Below are 15,917 nucleotides of genomic sequence, written 5' to 3'. Positions count from 1 at the left end.
CACAGGGGACAATTGAATAAGAAGGAGCAGGACAAATAGACCTGCATCTCCTACCGTTTTTGAAATAAAGACAGTCAGGAGGAGAGTGATGATGATAATATCTTGAAGGATAACAGAATTTTCAGTGCTTTAAAATAATAACTGTTACTATTAAAAAAAAGCTGTATTTTATTCATTTAATTTTCAGTGTTTTAAAACTCATTTCAATAAATAGCTAAATACCATGGGACTTCAAAGACAGATATTTTGTTGTAATGCATTTGTTCATTTTCAATTGAAATTAAAGCACTTGTTTTCTACATATCCCACGATATTTTCTCTTATGAGGTGTATTACCAAAACACTCCATCCATCTGCTCCTGGTCCAGCCCCCCTGTCAAATTTTAGAACCCTTTGTGGCCCACAAGTCAAAAAGTTTGCCCACCCCTGCCCTAGACAACGATAGAGCTTATTTCTTATTGATTATTATTATACCCGCACTTTTAGGTTTAGTATTGATGACGTATGTTATCTGTATATTTGCATTGATATTATTTTTGTGTATTTTTACTAATAAATACTGTTAAAAATAGTATCATCAGACTCCAACGGATACACCTATCTTTGCTGGTAAGACACCCAGTTACGGGGTTCGTAACAATAGAAGCAATGCAAAACCTTATCCACTATCTCACAGCTTCTTCATTGTCTTCTATGCATTTTCTAGGAGTGAAGTTTTCACAGCTTGGCAATGAAGTTACTCCAAAGAGATGTAACACCATTCTAAAGTCCACTATATCCTGGCTGAGCTCACAACCATGTCACCCGAGAAACCACAGCAGATCTGCATCTTCCACTGGTACTTGAACTTGATGAAATATTGATTCAATATCTGCCATGATCACCACTGGTTCTTTTCTGAATCTGGTTATGACTCCAATCAGTGAGCTAGTAAGATCTGGTCCCTCTAAAAGCCAAGCATTAAGTGATATTCACTGAAAAGTCACTCCATAGTCAAACACAACTCTGAGGTTCCCTTTTCTGGGGTGATAAACAGCATGATGTGGAATACACCAGACTTCCCCATCACCACATTCCAGATCATCTGCTGGCATTCTTTCAGCATATCCTTTGAGATGACATCCTTCATGAAAGCTGTGTAGTCAGTATGAAATGACAAATCCCACTTAGACCTCTTCTTTAGATTTAGAGCATGCTGTTCTTCAATCTTCCTGTTATTGGGCACATCAATCTCTTCCTTTCTCAAAAGTAAGTTAATCTGGCAGTGGACATCCACCAGTTTTGCAGAATCCATAACCAGCTCCCTGAACTTGTGATATCCTCTTAATGAATCAGGTCGTTGTACCTGACTGCATTTAGAGAAGTCTGCCTAGAGCTGGTGCTGCCAAACCTTGTCCAAATTCAAAACCAAGATCCTGTTAACTTTCAGCTCAGGCTGTGCACAGCCTCTTCCGGCACCATGGTCTCCTTTCAGTGGCCCATTCACAGTCCACCCAATATTGTTCTAATTCCATAGGGTCCATCATTAACACTATGAAACACATGCAATGACTCCAACACTTCAGGCACAGTTACCCCATCAGCAGCTGAATTTCCAAATTAACATCTGGCAAAGTGATATGCTTCAGGTGAGAACATCCCTGGAGATCCTTCTGTCATGGAATGTTCCCTCTCTGGACTGGCATATTTTCCTGTGTAGAGATGTTACATATTTCACAATAGTTTTCACCACATTGTGGAAGGTAAGACACATGTTCACTGTTGTACCAACATGACCTTCAATAGTTCAACCATTGTTTCCACATTCACTATGATTGCACTCCTATAGCCATCAATGCTTGTAAAAACAGCCATTCTGCCTTTCATGCTGAACCTTGGGAAGTAATGAAATTAACACGTGATGTTGCTTAACAACAGCTTCACAAAGATTAGTCAACTTCTCAAGACAAGATTGCACTTGTAAGGCATTTTCTCTAATTTTCATAAGATTATTAATTGACAGCATTAATCATTTGATTTTGTTGACGTTTGTTTCATGCTCCTTCCCAAGACCTTAAATTAGATTAGCCTTAGCTATAGCTTTAATTTCTCTTTTGTAGCCCTGACTCCAGAGTCGTTGGTGCCAAATCCATGCTTTGGTGCACTCATGTTACTTTGTCTAGCTGCCCAACTCTTAATTCAGTCTTTGTTCACTCTCAGCACTGGTGATATTCGATTCAATAATTGTAGGCAACAAACAAGCTGATTACACATCCACAGTGCTTAAACAAGACCAAACAAACAGCATTCAATTCAAATGTCAGCTGGGGAACTATTTCAGCACTTCAACAAAACAAAGCAACGAACCCTTAAGTAAACACCAGATGATTAAGCAATGGTTCCCAATGGGCAGGCAGCACTGACCATTCAAAACTGTGTTCAAACCACAAATACACCACACAAATCAAGAACGCTTGCTGATAACGCAAGCTGCTGGAGGTTCCAACATGTTGTTCTTATGCTGCGATTTCAATTTTCCCAACAGGTCCAAAGCAAACCTTTGCCATACCCAAACCTTTGGGTGTTTATTTGGCTTTTTTTTATTGACAAAAATGTAGCAGTTACTTTAAAAAAAACAAAACGGCTGAGAGACTGAAGCCAGGGAGTCAACACTGTATGACGTGCTTCCAAATAATGAAATTCCAAATTGAAAAAAGTACGTTCAATCCTTTATTACAAAACCAGCAAAGAGTAAAGATCCTATAACGATAAAAAAACTAACAAAACTAAATTAGTGATATAGTGATCTTAGCATTCAAATTACTGTAAATAAGCGGTTGAATTAGCAATATAATGATTTTAATCATCTAATTAGTGGACTTCATGATCTAATTAGAGATATAACTAAGACAGGCATGGGCAAACTACGGCCCGGGGGCCATATGCGGCCCGTTAAGCTTTTTAATCCAGCCCGCAGAACTTGATGAAATTATATTAATAAACCTTGTTAACGTTTTTTCCCCGCAATTCTGGTGTTTTCCCAATAGATGACGCACTCTATATACATTTGTGGTGACCCATTTCCTGGCACATCCGAACCGGCTCACAATTAGCCAGCATTCCGGCTAAGGGAGATAGCCTGCGGGGATTTGCGAGCACAGAGCTTTGGAGCCTCTGCGCAGGGAGGCAGGTTGAGGGAGGCTTAAAAGTGAGGCTGCAGATTTCGAATAAAGTTTTTTTCTTCGACTGCAGTTACCTACGTGTCGTAATTTTAGCGCTGCATGTAGCACACCGCTACACATTGACCTTTGTTGAGGTGCAGCGTATTACTCCACATTTGCGCTTTAATCTTTGTTCGGCTCAACCTATTTGTGTGAACAGGCGTTCAGCGTCATGAAATTCAACAAAGCCAGCCACAGATCCAAGTTAACTGACCAACACCTCAGATCCATCCTGAGAATCGCCACAACAAAACTAAATCCAGACTTTGATGCGCTGGCTAAAAAGGGAGACCAACAACGCTGTTCCCACTGAAATTAAAAATAAGTTTCTTCATTGTGTTATGTAAAAAATGCATTTGAAAATATTTTTTTCAATAAGCCTTACATGTTACATGTCATTTCTGTTAAGTGATGGACATGAGTAGTGCGCAGGTGCACGTACGTTCTCAAAATAAAAAATGCACTCCAGATCAAATAACGCGCTCTGCATACTGGCGCGCTCTCACTGTTCTGTCATTGTGCGGGTCGTTGTTGAGTTTTGACACAGGGGACAATTGAATAAGAAGGAGCAGGACAAATAGACCTGCATCTCCTACCGTTTTTGAAATAAAGACAGTCAGGAGGAGAGTGATGATGATAATATCTTGAAGGATAACAGAATTTTCAGTGCTTTAAAATAATAACTGTTACTATTAAAAAAAAGCTGTATTTTATTCATTTAATTTTCAGTGTTTTAAAACTCATTTCAATAAATAGCTAAATACCATGGGACTTCAAAGACAGATATTTTGTTGTAATGCATTTGTTCATTTTCAATTGAAATTAAAGCACTTGTTTTCTACATATCCCACGATATTTTCTCTTATGAGGTGTATTACCAAAACACTCCATCCATCTGCTCCTGGTCCAGCCCCCCTGTCAAATTTTAGAACCCTTTGTGGCCCACAAGTCAAAAAGTTTGCCCACCCCTGCCCTAGACAACGATAGAGCTTATTTCTTATTGATTATTATTATACCCGCACTTTTAGGTTTAGTATTGATGACGTATGTTATCTGTATATTTGCATTGATATTATTTTTGTGTATTTTTACTAATAAATACTGTTAAAAATAGTATCATCAGACTCCAACGGATACACCTATCTTTGCTGGTAAGACACCCAGTTACGGGGTTCGTAACAATAGAAGCAATGCAAAACCTTATCCACTATCTCACAGCTTCTTCATTGTCTTCTATGCATTTTCTAGGAGTGAAGTTTTCACAGCTTGGCAATGAAGTTACTCCAAAGAGATGTAACACCATTCTAAAGTCCACTATATCCTGGCTGAGCTCACAACCATGTCACCCGAGAAACCACAGCAGATCTGCATCTTCCACTGGTACTTGAACTTGATGAAATATTGATTCAATATCTGCCATGATCACCACTGGTTCTTTTCTGAATCTGGTTATGACTCCAATCAGTGAGCTAGTAAGATCTGGTCCCTCTAAAAGCCAAGCATTAAGTGATATTCACTGAAAAGTCACTCCATAGTCAAACACAACTCTGAGGTTCCCTTTTCTGGGGTGATAAACAGCATGATGTGGAATACACCAGACTTCCCCATCACCACATTCCAGATCATCTGCTGGCATTCTTTCAGCATATCCTTTGAGATGACATCCTTCATGAAAGCTGTGTAGTCAGTATGAAATGACAAATCCCACTTAGACCTCTTCTTTAGATTTAGAGCATGCTGTTCTTCAATCTTCCTGTTATTGGGCACATCAATCTCTTCCTTTCTCAAAAGTAAGTTAATCTGGCAGTGGACATCCACCAGTTTTGCAGAATCCATAACCAGCTCCCTGAACTTGTGATATCCTCTTAATGAATCAGGTCGTTGTACCTGACTGCATTTAGAGAAGTCTGCCTAGAGCTGGTGCTGCCAAACCTTGTCCAAATTCAAAACCAAGATCCTGTTAACTTTCAGCTCAGGCTGTGCACAGCCTCTTCCGGCACCATGGTCTCCTTTCAGTGGCCCATTCACAGTCCACCCAATATTGTTCTAATTCCATAGGGTCCATCATTAACACTATGAAACACATGCAATGACTCCAACACTTCAGGCACAGTTACCCCATCAGCAGCTGAATTTCCAAATTAACATCTGGCAAAGTGATATGCTTCAGGTGAGAACATCCCTGGAGATCCTTCTGTCATGGAATGTTCCCTCTCTGGACTGGCATATTTTCCTGTGTAGAGATGTTACATATTTCACAATAGTTTTCACCACATTGTGGAAGGTAAGACACATGTTCACTGTTGTACCAACATGACCTTCAATAGTTCAACCATTGTTTCCACATTCACTATGATTGCACTCCTATAGCCATCAATGCTTGTAAAAACAGCCATTCTGCCTTTCATGCTGAACCTTGGGAAGTAATGAAATTAACACGTGATGTTGCTTAACAACAGCTTCACAAAGATTAGTCAACTTCTCAAGACAAGATTGCACTTGTAAGGCATTTTCTCTAATTTTCATAAGATTATTAATTGACAGCATTAATCATTTGATTTTGTTGACGTTTGTTTCATGCTCCTTCCCAAGACCTTAAATTAGATTAGCCTTAGCTATAGCTTTAATTTCTCTTTTGTAGCCCTGACTCCAGAGTCGTTGGTGCCAAATCCATGCTTTGGTGCACTCATGTTACTTTGTCTAGCTGCCCAACTCTTAATTCAGTCTTTGTTCACTCTCAGCACTGGTGATATTCGATTCAATAATTGTAGGCAACAAACAAGCTGATTACACATCCACAGTGCTTAAACAAGACCAAACAAACAGCATTCAATTCAAATGTCAGCTGGGGAACTATTTCAGCACTTCAACAAAACAAAGCAACGAACCCTTAAGTAAACACCAGATGATTAAGCAATGGTTCCCAATGGGCAGGCAGCACTGACCATTCAAAACTGTGTTCAAACCACAAATACACCACACAAATCAAGAACGCTTGCTGATAACGCAAGCTGCTGGAGGTTCCAACATGTTGTTCTTATGCTGCGATTTCAATTTTCCCAACAGGTCCAAAGCAAACCTTTGCCATACCCAAACCTTTGGGTGTTTATTTGGCTTTTTTTTATTGACAAAAATGTAGCAGTTACTTTAAAAAAAACAAAACGGCTGAGAGACTGAAGCCAGGGAGTCAACACTGTATGACGTGCTTCCAAATAATGAAATTCCAAATTGAAAAAAGTACGTTCAATCCTTTATTACAAAACCAGCAAAGAGTAAAGATCCTATAACGATAAAAAAACTAACAAAACTAAATTAGTGATATAGTGATCTTAGCATTCAAATTACTGTAAATAAGCGGTTGAATTAGCAATATAATGATTTTAATCATCTAATTAGTGGACTTCATGATCTAATTAGAGATATAACTAAGACAGGCATGGGCAAACTACGGCCCGGGGGCCATATGCGGCCCGTTAAGCTTTTTAATCCAGCCCGCAGAACTTGATGAAATTATATTAATAAACCTTGTTAACGTTTTTTCCCCGCAATTCTGGTGTTTTCCCAATAGATGACGCACTCTATATACATTTGTGGTGACCCATTTCCTGGCACATCCGAACCGGCTCACAATTAGCCAGCATTCCGGCTAAGGGAGATAGCCTGCGGGGATTTGCGAGCACAGAGCTTTGGAGCCTCTGCGCAGGGAGGCAGGTTGAGGGAGGCTTAAAAGTGAGGCTGCAGATTTCGAATAAAGTTTTTTTCTTCGACTGCAGTTACCTACGTGTCGTAATTTTAGCGCTGCATGTAGCACACCGCTACACATTGACCTTTGTTGAGGTGCAGCGTATTACTCCACATTTGCGCTTTAATCTTTGTTCGGCTCAACCTATTTGTGTGAACAGGCGTTCAGCGTCATGAAATTCAACAAAGCCAGCCACAGATCCAAGTTAACTGACCAACACCTCAGATCCATCCTGAGAATCGCCACAACAAAACTAAATCCAGACTTTGATGCGCTGGCTAAAAAGGGAGACCAACAACGCTGTTCCCACTGAAATTAAAAATAAGTTTCTTCATTGTGTTATGTAAAAAATGCATTTGAAAATATTTTTTTCAATAAGCCTTACATGTTACATGTCATTTCTGTTAAGTGATGGACATGAGTAGTGCGCAGGTGCACGTACGTTCTCAAAATAAAAAATGCACTCCAGATCAAATAACGCGCTCTGCATACTGGCGCGCTCTCACTGTTCTGTCATTGTGCGGGTCGTTGTTGAGTTTTGACACAGGGGACAATTGAATAAGAAGGAGCAGGACAAATAGACCTGCATCTCCTACTGTTTTTGAAATAAAGACAGGCAGGAGGAGAGTGATGATGATAATATCTTGAAGGATAACAGAATTTTCAGTGCTTTAAAATAATAATCGTTACTATTAAAAAAGCTGTATTTTATTCATTTAATTTTCAGTGTTTTAAGAGTCATTTCAATAAATAGCTAAATACCATGGGACTTCAAAGACATATTTTGTTGTAATGCATTTGTTCATTTTCAATTGAAATTAAAGCACATGTTTTCTACATATCCCATGATACTTTATTTTCTTTTATGAGGTGTATTACCAAAACACTCTGTCCATCTGCTCCTGGTCCGGCCCCCCTGTCAAATTTTAGAACCCTTTGTCACCCTCAAGTCAAAAAGTTTGCCCACCCCTGGCCTAACCTTACTTAGCAGCATTTTTAAAAAACAACACTAGAGGTCCTCCTTTGCCAGTTTCTACCCGAATTATTTTTGCAGGACCTTATTTGTTACCGAGGTCAATAGTACCAACCTGGACTATGACTCCTGGCTGACCCACACCACCCCGCTTTCAAAATGTTCTGTACCTGCTACAAGGCACCTTTGACCCTGGCACCAGAGATGGAACACACTAGCATGGAATCTCATCAGTGGCCCACAGATATAACTGTCTCTCCCCCAGATGATCAAGTCTCCTGCCACTACTATGCACCGAGACTTGGTCCTTTCTTGCTGCACAGCAAAGCCAGTTGCAGAGCAACCCACTTGGAACACATTGCCTCGTGCACATTCCTCAGGGAGTCTGACTGCCCCTTCAACCAATGGTTGAGGTCTGAGAGGAGCATCAGTGGACATACTTCCTGAAAGACATAGACATCAGGGACATTTGACTTCTCCCTGACTGCTCACACAGGAGGAGCTTAGCACTCCACTGGCTGCCATTACTATGCCTTCTATCTTATGATGTGAATATGCATCTTGCTATATCTCCACTCACAGTCGCTCTGAAGATTCATTTATTTATCACTGTATGTTCCAGTGAACGTGTGATAACTAAATAGATGTGAATCTGAACAGGTACTGCCAGTCCCATTGCATTCTGCAGCTTCACCTCACTCCTTCCTTGAGAACCAAACTTACATATGTTGTAGATTCACTGACCTTACGCATTGGGGGTTTATGGATCTATGGTCAAAGATCTCTTTCCTCTTTTATCCCACTTAACTTATTAACTTCTAGTGAATGAAATAATTTCCATATTTTTTTCCATTTTCCAATATTTTCTCTGCAGAGAGGAGGGTTTGCAGGTAGCAATATACAAAGAAAGCTGGTTTTGAAATCAGACCCAAGTTTTGAGGTAATGGAAGCAAGTAGCAGTTGTTTGTTTTACTTGGGTTAAATATTCACATAAGAAACTAAGCAAATAAACTTTTGGACCATAGCTCTTATTATACTATAGGACAATGTCCTTGTATTCTGTGGCTGTGCTTTTATTTCTGTTTTTGCATGACCTTTAGTCTATTCAATATACATATATGGTAATTTATTTATTTATGTATTTATTGATTATTATATTTTTACTATATTATGCATTGCATTGAACTGCTGCTGCTAAGTTAACAAAGTTTACAACATGTGCCAGTGATAATAAACCTGACTCTGATTCTGGACTCCACCACTATAGGAAACATCTTCTTCATGTTCACTCTACCTAAGCCTTTCAATATGAGTTTCGATGAATTTCCCTCCCCACCCCCCCCCCCCAACAGCCCCAGCTCTTCATTCTTCTAAACTCCAATGAGTATAGTTTTAGAGCCATCAAATACTCCTCACATGTTAACCCTTTCACTCCTGGGATCATTCCCATGAACCTCCTCTCTACCTTCTCATTTACCTTTTTTTTACAATCGACCAAATAAGATGACACAGCTTGGTAGTGGCACAGCTTGCTCAAATTGAAAGTGAAAACAGTAAAACGATTAATGAACTATAACGATTAAAAACTTGTGGATGCCGGAAATTAGAAATAAAACCAGAAAATGCCACAGATGCTTAGCTGGGCTGGCAGCATCTGTAGAAAAAGGACCAGCTGATGAAGGGTTCTGTAGCTGAAACAAAAGAGAAATACTGGAAAAGCCCTGCCAGTCCTGATGAATGGTTTTAAAGCTGAAATGTTAACTGTTTTCTCTTCCAGTAGATCTCGCCTAACTTGACTCCTTCCAGCAAGAGAAAATCTGCAGATGCTGGAAATCCAAGCAACACACGCACACACCAAACGCTGGAGGAACCCAGCAGGCCAGGCAGCATCTGTGGTGGGGGTGGGGGGGGTTGGGCCGAGACAACTCCTTCAGCATTTCTGTTTGTGTTTCAGCTGCAAATACCATGCCTGGAAGAAGGAGAACTGTTTGCGCAGATGAGAAGTTCCAGCACTGGCTGATTGGAGCTCAGCTGCGGTAGGGGGCGCGATAGGAGATGCGGTTGGTCCTCCCAGTTTACGGGCGGAGTTCCCTCCGCTCCAGGAAGACGCCTGTCTGTAACCTCTGAGCACTTCGCGCGAGAACCGATCGCTGCAACCTTGTTTCTCAGCATGGCTGGATCGTCTTTGAACAATTTCAGACAGTTAATGCGAGGTTTGACAGGAGGGAAGGGCTTCGATCGAATTTTGAGCAAGGTGAATCGCTGACTCTGTGAATTTGTGAATGTGACCAGCATTGCAGGAAACTTCCAGCACTCCGCAGCTTGGGCCAAATTTCTGTAAAGATAAGGTTTATTAAAAGTGACTTACGCGACTTTTAGTCAGGTGTACATAGCTGTTGGTTAAAATTGAATCCGAGCAATTATTCCTGTTATTCTAAATTGATTAAGGTAGTTAATGTTTTAGTAAAGCGTGTCGTAAACGACAGTACAGGTCAAAGATTATTCACAATTAGTCATTTTAATATTAAAGCGATATTAAAGCTGAAAACGATAAACACAATTTAATGACATTTGATGAAAGAAAAAATATTTTGCTTTCGAGCCCTGGAATGTGAAATTTTCCTTCTGATGGAAAAATGGCATTGGATTTGAGCAACGTCAACTAATCCATTTCCCAATGAGTAAGTGTTTATGAATTGAGTCTCCTTCAGATTTCATGGCCTTAGGCACTGGCTTTAGTAATTTACAACAGTATAATAACCCTCCATATCCCTACTATCCATGTACCTATCTAAACTTCTCTTGAAATTCTTGAAATAGACCACTTGAGCTTATTCCAAATCCTCACAATCCTCTGAGTGAAGAGGTTTTTCCTCGTGACCCTTAAACTTTTCACCTTTCACCCTCTAAGCCATGACCTCTGGTTGTAGTCCCACCCAACCTCAGTGGGAAAAGCCTGCTTGCATACCGATACCACTCATAGTGGCCACAGATCCCTGGAGGTACCTAGACAGTTTGATGAGATGGTTTTGAAACCACACAGAAACCTTTCCATTGCAGGCTAAGGCACTGAGCAGAGCAAATGTGATCAATTTAAGATTTCCAGAACATTAATTAACCACAGTTAAGAGTTCTGCAGCAAGGATATCATTGCATTCAGGAGGATGTAAAATAAATTCAGATTGCTAGGACTGCTGAACAATAGTCATAGTGAGAAATTATCAAGTATTGTGTAATTTCCTTTGGAATAAAGGAGTGATGAGAGACATAACTGGAGTCCTTTAACATGAGTGCCCTGGACAGGGTGAAAATGAAGGCTGATAGAACAAGAACAAAGACGCATAGATTTAAGTTACACGTGCAAAGTGCTGGATGAACTCTGTAGTCAGACAGCATCTATGGAAATGAATAAACAGCTGACGTTTCGGGCTGAGAACCTTCTTCAGGACTGAGAAGTAAGGGAGAGACGCTAGAATAGAAAGAAGGTGGAGGAGAGGAAGGAGGTTAGCTGGAAGGTGAAAGGTGGGTGGGAAAGGCCAAAGATTGAAGAAGGAGTGGAGAAGGGACTATAGGAGAAAAAGGAAAGAAGTAAAAGGTTAGAGTGGGAAATAGAGGAAGGGTGGAGGGAAATTTGTTTACTGGAAGAAGAAATCAATGTTCATGCCATCAGGTTGGAGGTTATTCAGACTGAATATAAAGTATTGCTCCTCCAACCTGAGGGCAGCCTCATCTTGGACCGACATGTCAGAATGGGAATCGGAATTAAAATGTTCTGCCACCGGGAGATTTAAGTTAATTGGTTGAAAGAGTAAAGGGGACTAAAGAGAAATATTTTTCACAAGTAATTGAGGTGCAGAACTGACAACTTGAACGTAAAGTGAAGGCAGAAACCTTTACCCATGTATAAACAATTTTATACATGAGTGTTGGTAGTGTCATGATGTAAAGGGCCATACACCAACGTGCATTAATGTAAACAATAAATCTTTGGCTGGCTGGGACAGTGTGAGTTTAATTACCTCCTTCTGTGGATAATTCTCTATGGTGTTGCAACCAAGTATACACAAAAAGCAAGTGTAATCTTTATTTCTTCCTCATTTGCATACATATAACATCTGGATGAAATCAACAGGGCAGAAATACAATTTGCATTTTTGATTCAATTCATTGATTTAACCTGACATTGTTATAGTTAAGAAGAATGTGTTACTTGGACACACCTTTGTTGTTGTGGCTTTGTCACTGGAGAAACAGGTTGATGTGGAATGTCTTTGTCATCTTGACAAGCAGAAATTCCTTTTGATATCCTCTCAGTAAAATCTCCCATAATTCTATATCTCCTGAATCCCTAAAACACACAGACTAAATACATAATAGTATTAAATGGATAGTTATCAACACTGAAATGGATGTAACCTATTAACATCAATTTCAATTATTGACAAGGTGGATTTTTATTGACAAGTAAAAAAATGTTTTGTCAGGTTTTTCGTCTTCAAATATATGCTAGCCAAGACCAGGCAGAACTTGCCTCATTCCAAGGAGACCAGAAAGATAGTTTCAGCTCTAGTTTTTATTGGATTCTGCTTGAGAGGTCAAGAAATTTGGTTGCAATGCAATATAATCCCATTTGAGGGCTTCAGGATGTTGGTCACTTACTCCACCACTAACTTGAAGATTTATGTAAGTTTATACAAACAATTCACCATGAAATACGTTGTATCTTAGGTGAAAAGATTTATTTCTGCCTCAGAGTTAGTAGATTATCCTAGGCACATTGTCAGTAATTTCATTCTTACTGTTTTTTCAAAGACATGGAGTTCCTGCCAGCTGCTCAAGTGTGTTGCCGAGAATCATTGAATTCTCACGGAGTACCATTCAAGCATGTCAGTATTTTAAATTAGCTTCTCTGTATTTCCCAGAAGTCTCCAGATCTTTACATTTCTTGGTTTGCTTAATTTTCCCTAGCGGATATATCCACACAGAATAGAGATAGATTGGGAGCTACGAGCAGGGAGCATGGTATGCTTTGAAATTGGTTTCATTTCCTGTCTAAATAGACACAACTGTATGTTGGTGGTATTTAGAATAGACTACGTTTCTTCTATTTGATCGATACTTGTGGCCTTCCGAACTCTGTCCACAGGATTCAGCTATTTCTATCTTCTCTTCATTTAAGACATTTACAAGCTAATATGGTAGCTATAAGGTCTAAGATATCAGACTTGTCACTCGTTAATGTCTTGAACTGAAAGTTTCATAATTTAGTTTGGATACAAAAGTGCATGATTTTCTCCATTATCACAGTATTAAAACATGCTTAAAGTTCCCACTAAATCTTAATATGTACCTTGGAGAAAATCAATGAATTCAGCACATGTCCCCATTCCCTTTCGACTGCTGATCCTTCGATGAGGACTGGTGTGCATGCCCTCGACTTCCCTTTCCTGAAGTCCACGGTCAATTCCTTGGTCTTACTGACGTTGAGTGCAAGGTTGTTGTTGTGACACCAGTCAGCTGCTTTACGCCTCCTCATCACGATCTGAAATTCTGCTAACAACAGTTGTGTCATCAGCAAATTTATAGATGCCTTTTGAGCTGTGTCAAGCCACACAGTCACAGGCGTAGAGAGAATAGGGCAGTGCGCTAAGCATGCTTCCTTGAGATGTGCCAGTGTTGGTTATCAGCGAGGAAGGATCAGTTAGTGGAATCAATAGTTGAATAAAGATTTCAGAGGATTTGGGTCTGTGACACATATGCTTAAAGTTTTGCTATCTTCCTGGCCATTTAATTAATTTCCACAGATTACTTTCTCTTTTAGGTAGAAATCTGAAGGAAATGAAAGCAGTACTCAAAGTTTTTCTCTCCAGGCCTGATTAGCTGCTGGCTGGACCTCTCCCAAGCAGCCAAATCAGGTAATGCTTGTCCTGAAGGTGATCCTTCAATCTCATGGTGAGTCACCAAGACTGGAACTTCCTCTAAATGAAATGTGGGATTATTATGTTCTTGCGTTGCATCCACTTGTCTCTCCAGTGCCAAAACTATTCAAGGCCTAATTACACATGGACCAGCTTCTTAAACACATGCCTTACCAGCCGCTATTTTTACTAGAAATCTATGCAAAGCCCTTTAGACTTTCACCTCGTCTTTGCAAGGCTCCATAATGTTTCTTAACATGCTTGTTATGCTTTTTATTCTAAAAGACCCTTTTCTAGGAACGTTTATATGCTAAGAATATCACTCACACTATTTAGCGTAACGCAAGGAGTGGCACAGTAGTGCAGCACTCTGCAATGCCACAATCTGGATTCAATCCTGCCTGTCTGTAAGAAGTTTTTATATTCTCCAAATGACCATATGGGTTTCCTCCCACATTCCAAAAACATACGAGTTAGAGTTAGTAGCTTATAGTCATTCTGTGTTGACGCCAGAAGCATGGCAACATTTGCAGGTGGCCCTCAGCACATCCTTGGACTCTTGTTGGTTGTAGACACAAATGACATATTTCACTGTATGTTTCAGTGCACATTTGGCAAATAAAGCCAATTATCTAATCATCGATGTATTTTAAAATCAGTCTAATTAAGTTACAATTACACTTTTTTCTAGATGGCTGTTGTTACAACTAGCCCTGGAAAAATTGTCTGCGAAATGAAAGTGGAGGAGGAACATGTGAATCGGGCGGGCAACCTACATGGTGGAGTGACAGCAACACTAGTGGATGTGGTATCAACTACAGCCTTGCTTAGCACTGAACGGGCGTTACCAGGAGTTAGTGTGGACATGAATATAACGTATGCAGAGTTTTTGGTACCTTGGAAATTTAATAAAGTGTCTGATCATTCAATAACAACTGAATGATGATGAACAGCTAAAAATCACTGGCAATGTTTAATAGGATCCACATGGAAAATTGTTTTCAAATCATAAAGTGTTGTAAACTGTTCATTTATAAAGTATTTATCAGCACCATAGAAGAAAACCATTTGATCTCCTTTGCCTGTGAGCTATCAATTTTCATTACTGATGTTGAAAATGCTATTGCCAGTTGCACCAAGCAGTGTGCTGAATTAGAGAAAATACATGTTGATGTCTTAGCAATGACATTTTGAACCAGAAATCACCAATGACACATTTGCATTTTTGCAAGTAATGCTCCAGGTTGTGTTGTAGTCACTCAAAGGAGAAAGGGAGTCTTAGTTTGGGATCTCACAATAATGATCATCTTTAAAGTGGAACAGTTCCCCAGTGCTGCACTGAACATGTCAGCAAATTGTGTCCTTATATTTCAGGTCTAAGGTTCCAAAGGAACCTGCATGTTTTCAAGTGAGGCATGAACATGACCAGCTAAGCCAATAGCTGGTACTCAAGTGTGAACATAATTAGAATAGCAAATGTGTGCTATGTGAAGATTGTCTACTTCCATTTAATCAATTACACCAGGTGGTACTTTGCTGACAATGACAATGGCAAGGTACCTTACTTAGCCAGAAAAAGAATGTAGATGAAATGTCATAAATGTCTTCACTTTTCAGAATGACATATATCCAGTTGCAATGATGTGCTTGATGACTGAAAATGTGTGACTTATTACTTCTTCTAGGTATATGAATGCAGCAAAACTGGGAGAGGATATTATCATTACTGCTGAGGTGCTGAAGGAAGGCAAATCTCTTGCATTTACAACTGTGGACGTGACAAACAAAGTAACAGGGAAACTCTTGGCTCAGGGACGGCACACAAAGTATCTTCACACTTAAAAGAAATTAAACCACTTTTGTACAATTACTTTGTTTGAGGAAAAGTTAACAAATAAAAGATTTTAATTTCAAATATTGTGAATTGTGCTTTCAATTCAATTATTAGGAATCCTGTGGCCTGCCTCAAAATTAAAAGCTGTTCTGCAGACTAATTTTCAACTCGTTTCAGATAAACAGCAGACAGCAGTGCAATACTGTGTAAATGCTGCATTGTCACAAGTGAAGACTTTTATAAGACACTA

General features: G+C 39.7%; 1 protein-coding gene across 3 annotated transcripts; it reads left to right on the top strand.

The window, feature by feature from the left end:
• The first annotated feature begins 9,962 nt into the window (after nt 1-9,962).
• acot13 (acyl-CoA thioesterase 13) lies at nt 9,963-15,748 on the top strand. 3 transcript variants are annotated; one of them, XM_059945453.1, is made up of 4 exons: nt 10,038-10,169; nt 13,737-13,830; nt 14,525-14,709; nt 15,519-15,748. In XM_059945453.1, the coding sequence occupies exons 3-4, from the start codon at nt 14,525-14,527 to the stop codon at nt 15,673-15,675; spliced, it is 342 nt and encodes a 113-aa protein (XP_059801436.1). In that variant the 5' UTR covers nt 10,038-10,169; nt 13,737-13,830; the 3' UTR covers nt 15,676-15,748. The 3 variants fall into 3 exon arrangements, with proteins under 3 accessions (XP_059801434.1, XP_059801436.1, XP_059801435.1); XM_059945452.1 differs by having other exon boundaries at nt 13,737-13,867; XM_059945451.1 differs by lacking the exon at nt 13,737-13,830 and having other exon boundaries at nt 9,963-10,169.
• The last annotated feature ends 169 nt before the right edge of the window (nt 15,749-15,917 follow it).

The sequence above is a fragment of the Hypanus sabinus genome, chromosome 20 (assembly GCF_030144855.1).
Source record: "Hypanus sabinus isolate sHypSab1 chromosome 20, sHypSab1.hap1, whole genome shotgun sequence".
In the NCBI taxonomy this organism is placed as follows: Eukaryota; Metazoa; Chordata; class Chondrichthyes; order Myliobatiformes; family Dasyatidae; genus Hypanus; species Hypanus sabinus.
Note: the sequence above shows the minus strand (reverse complement) of the source record. Positions and strands in the feature narration are given on the sequence as shown.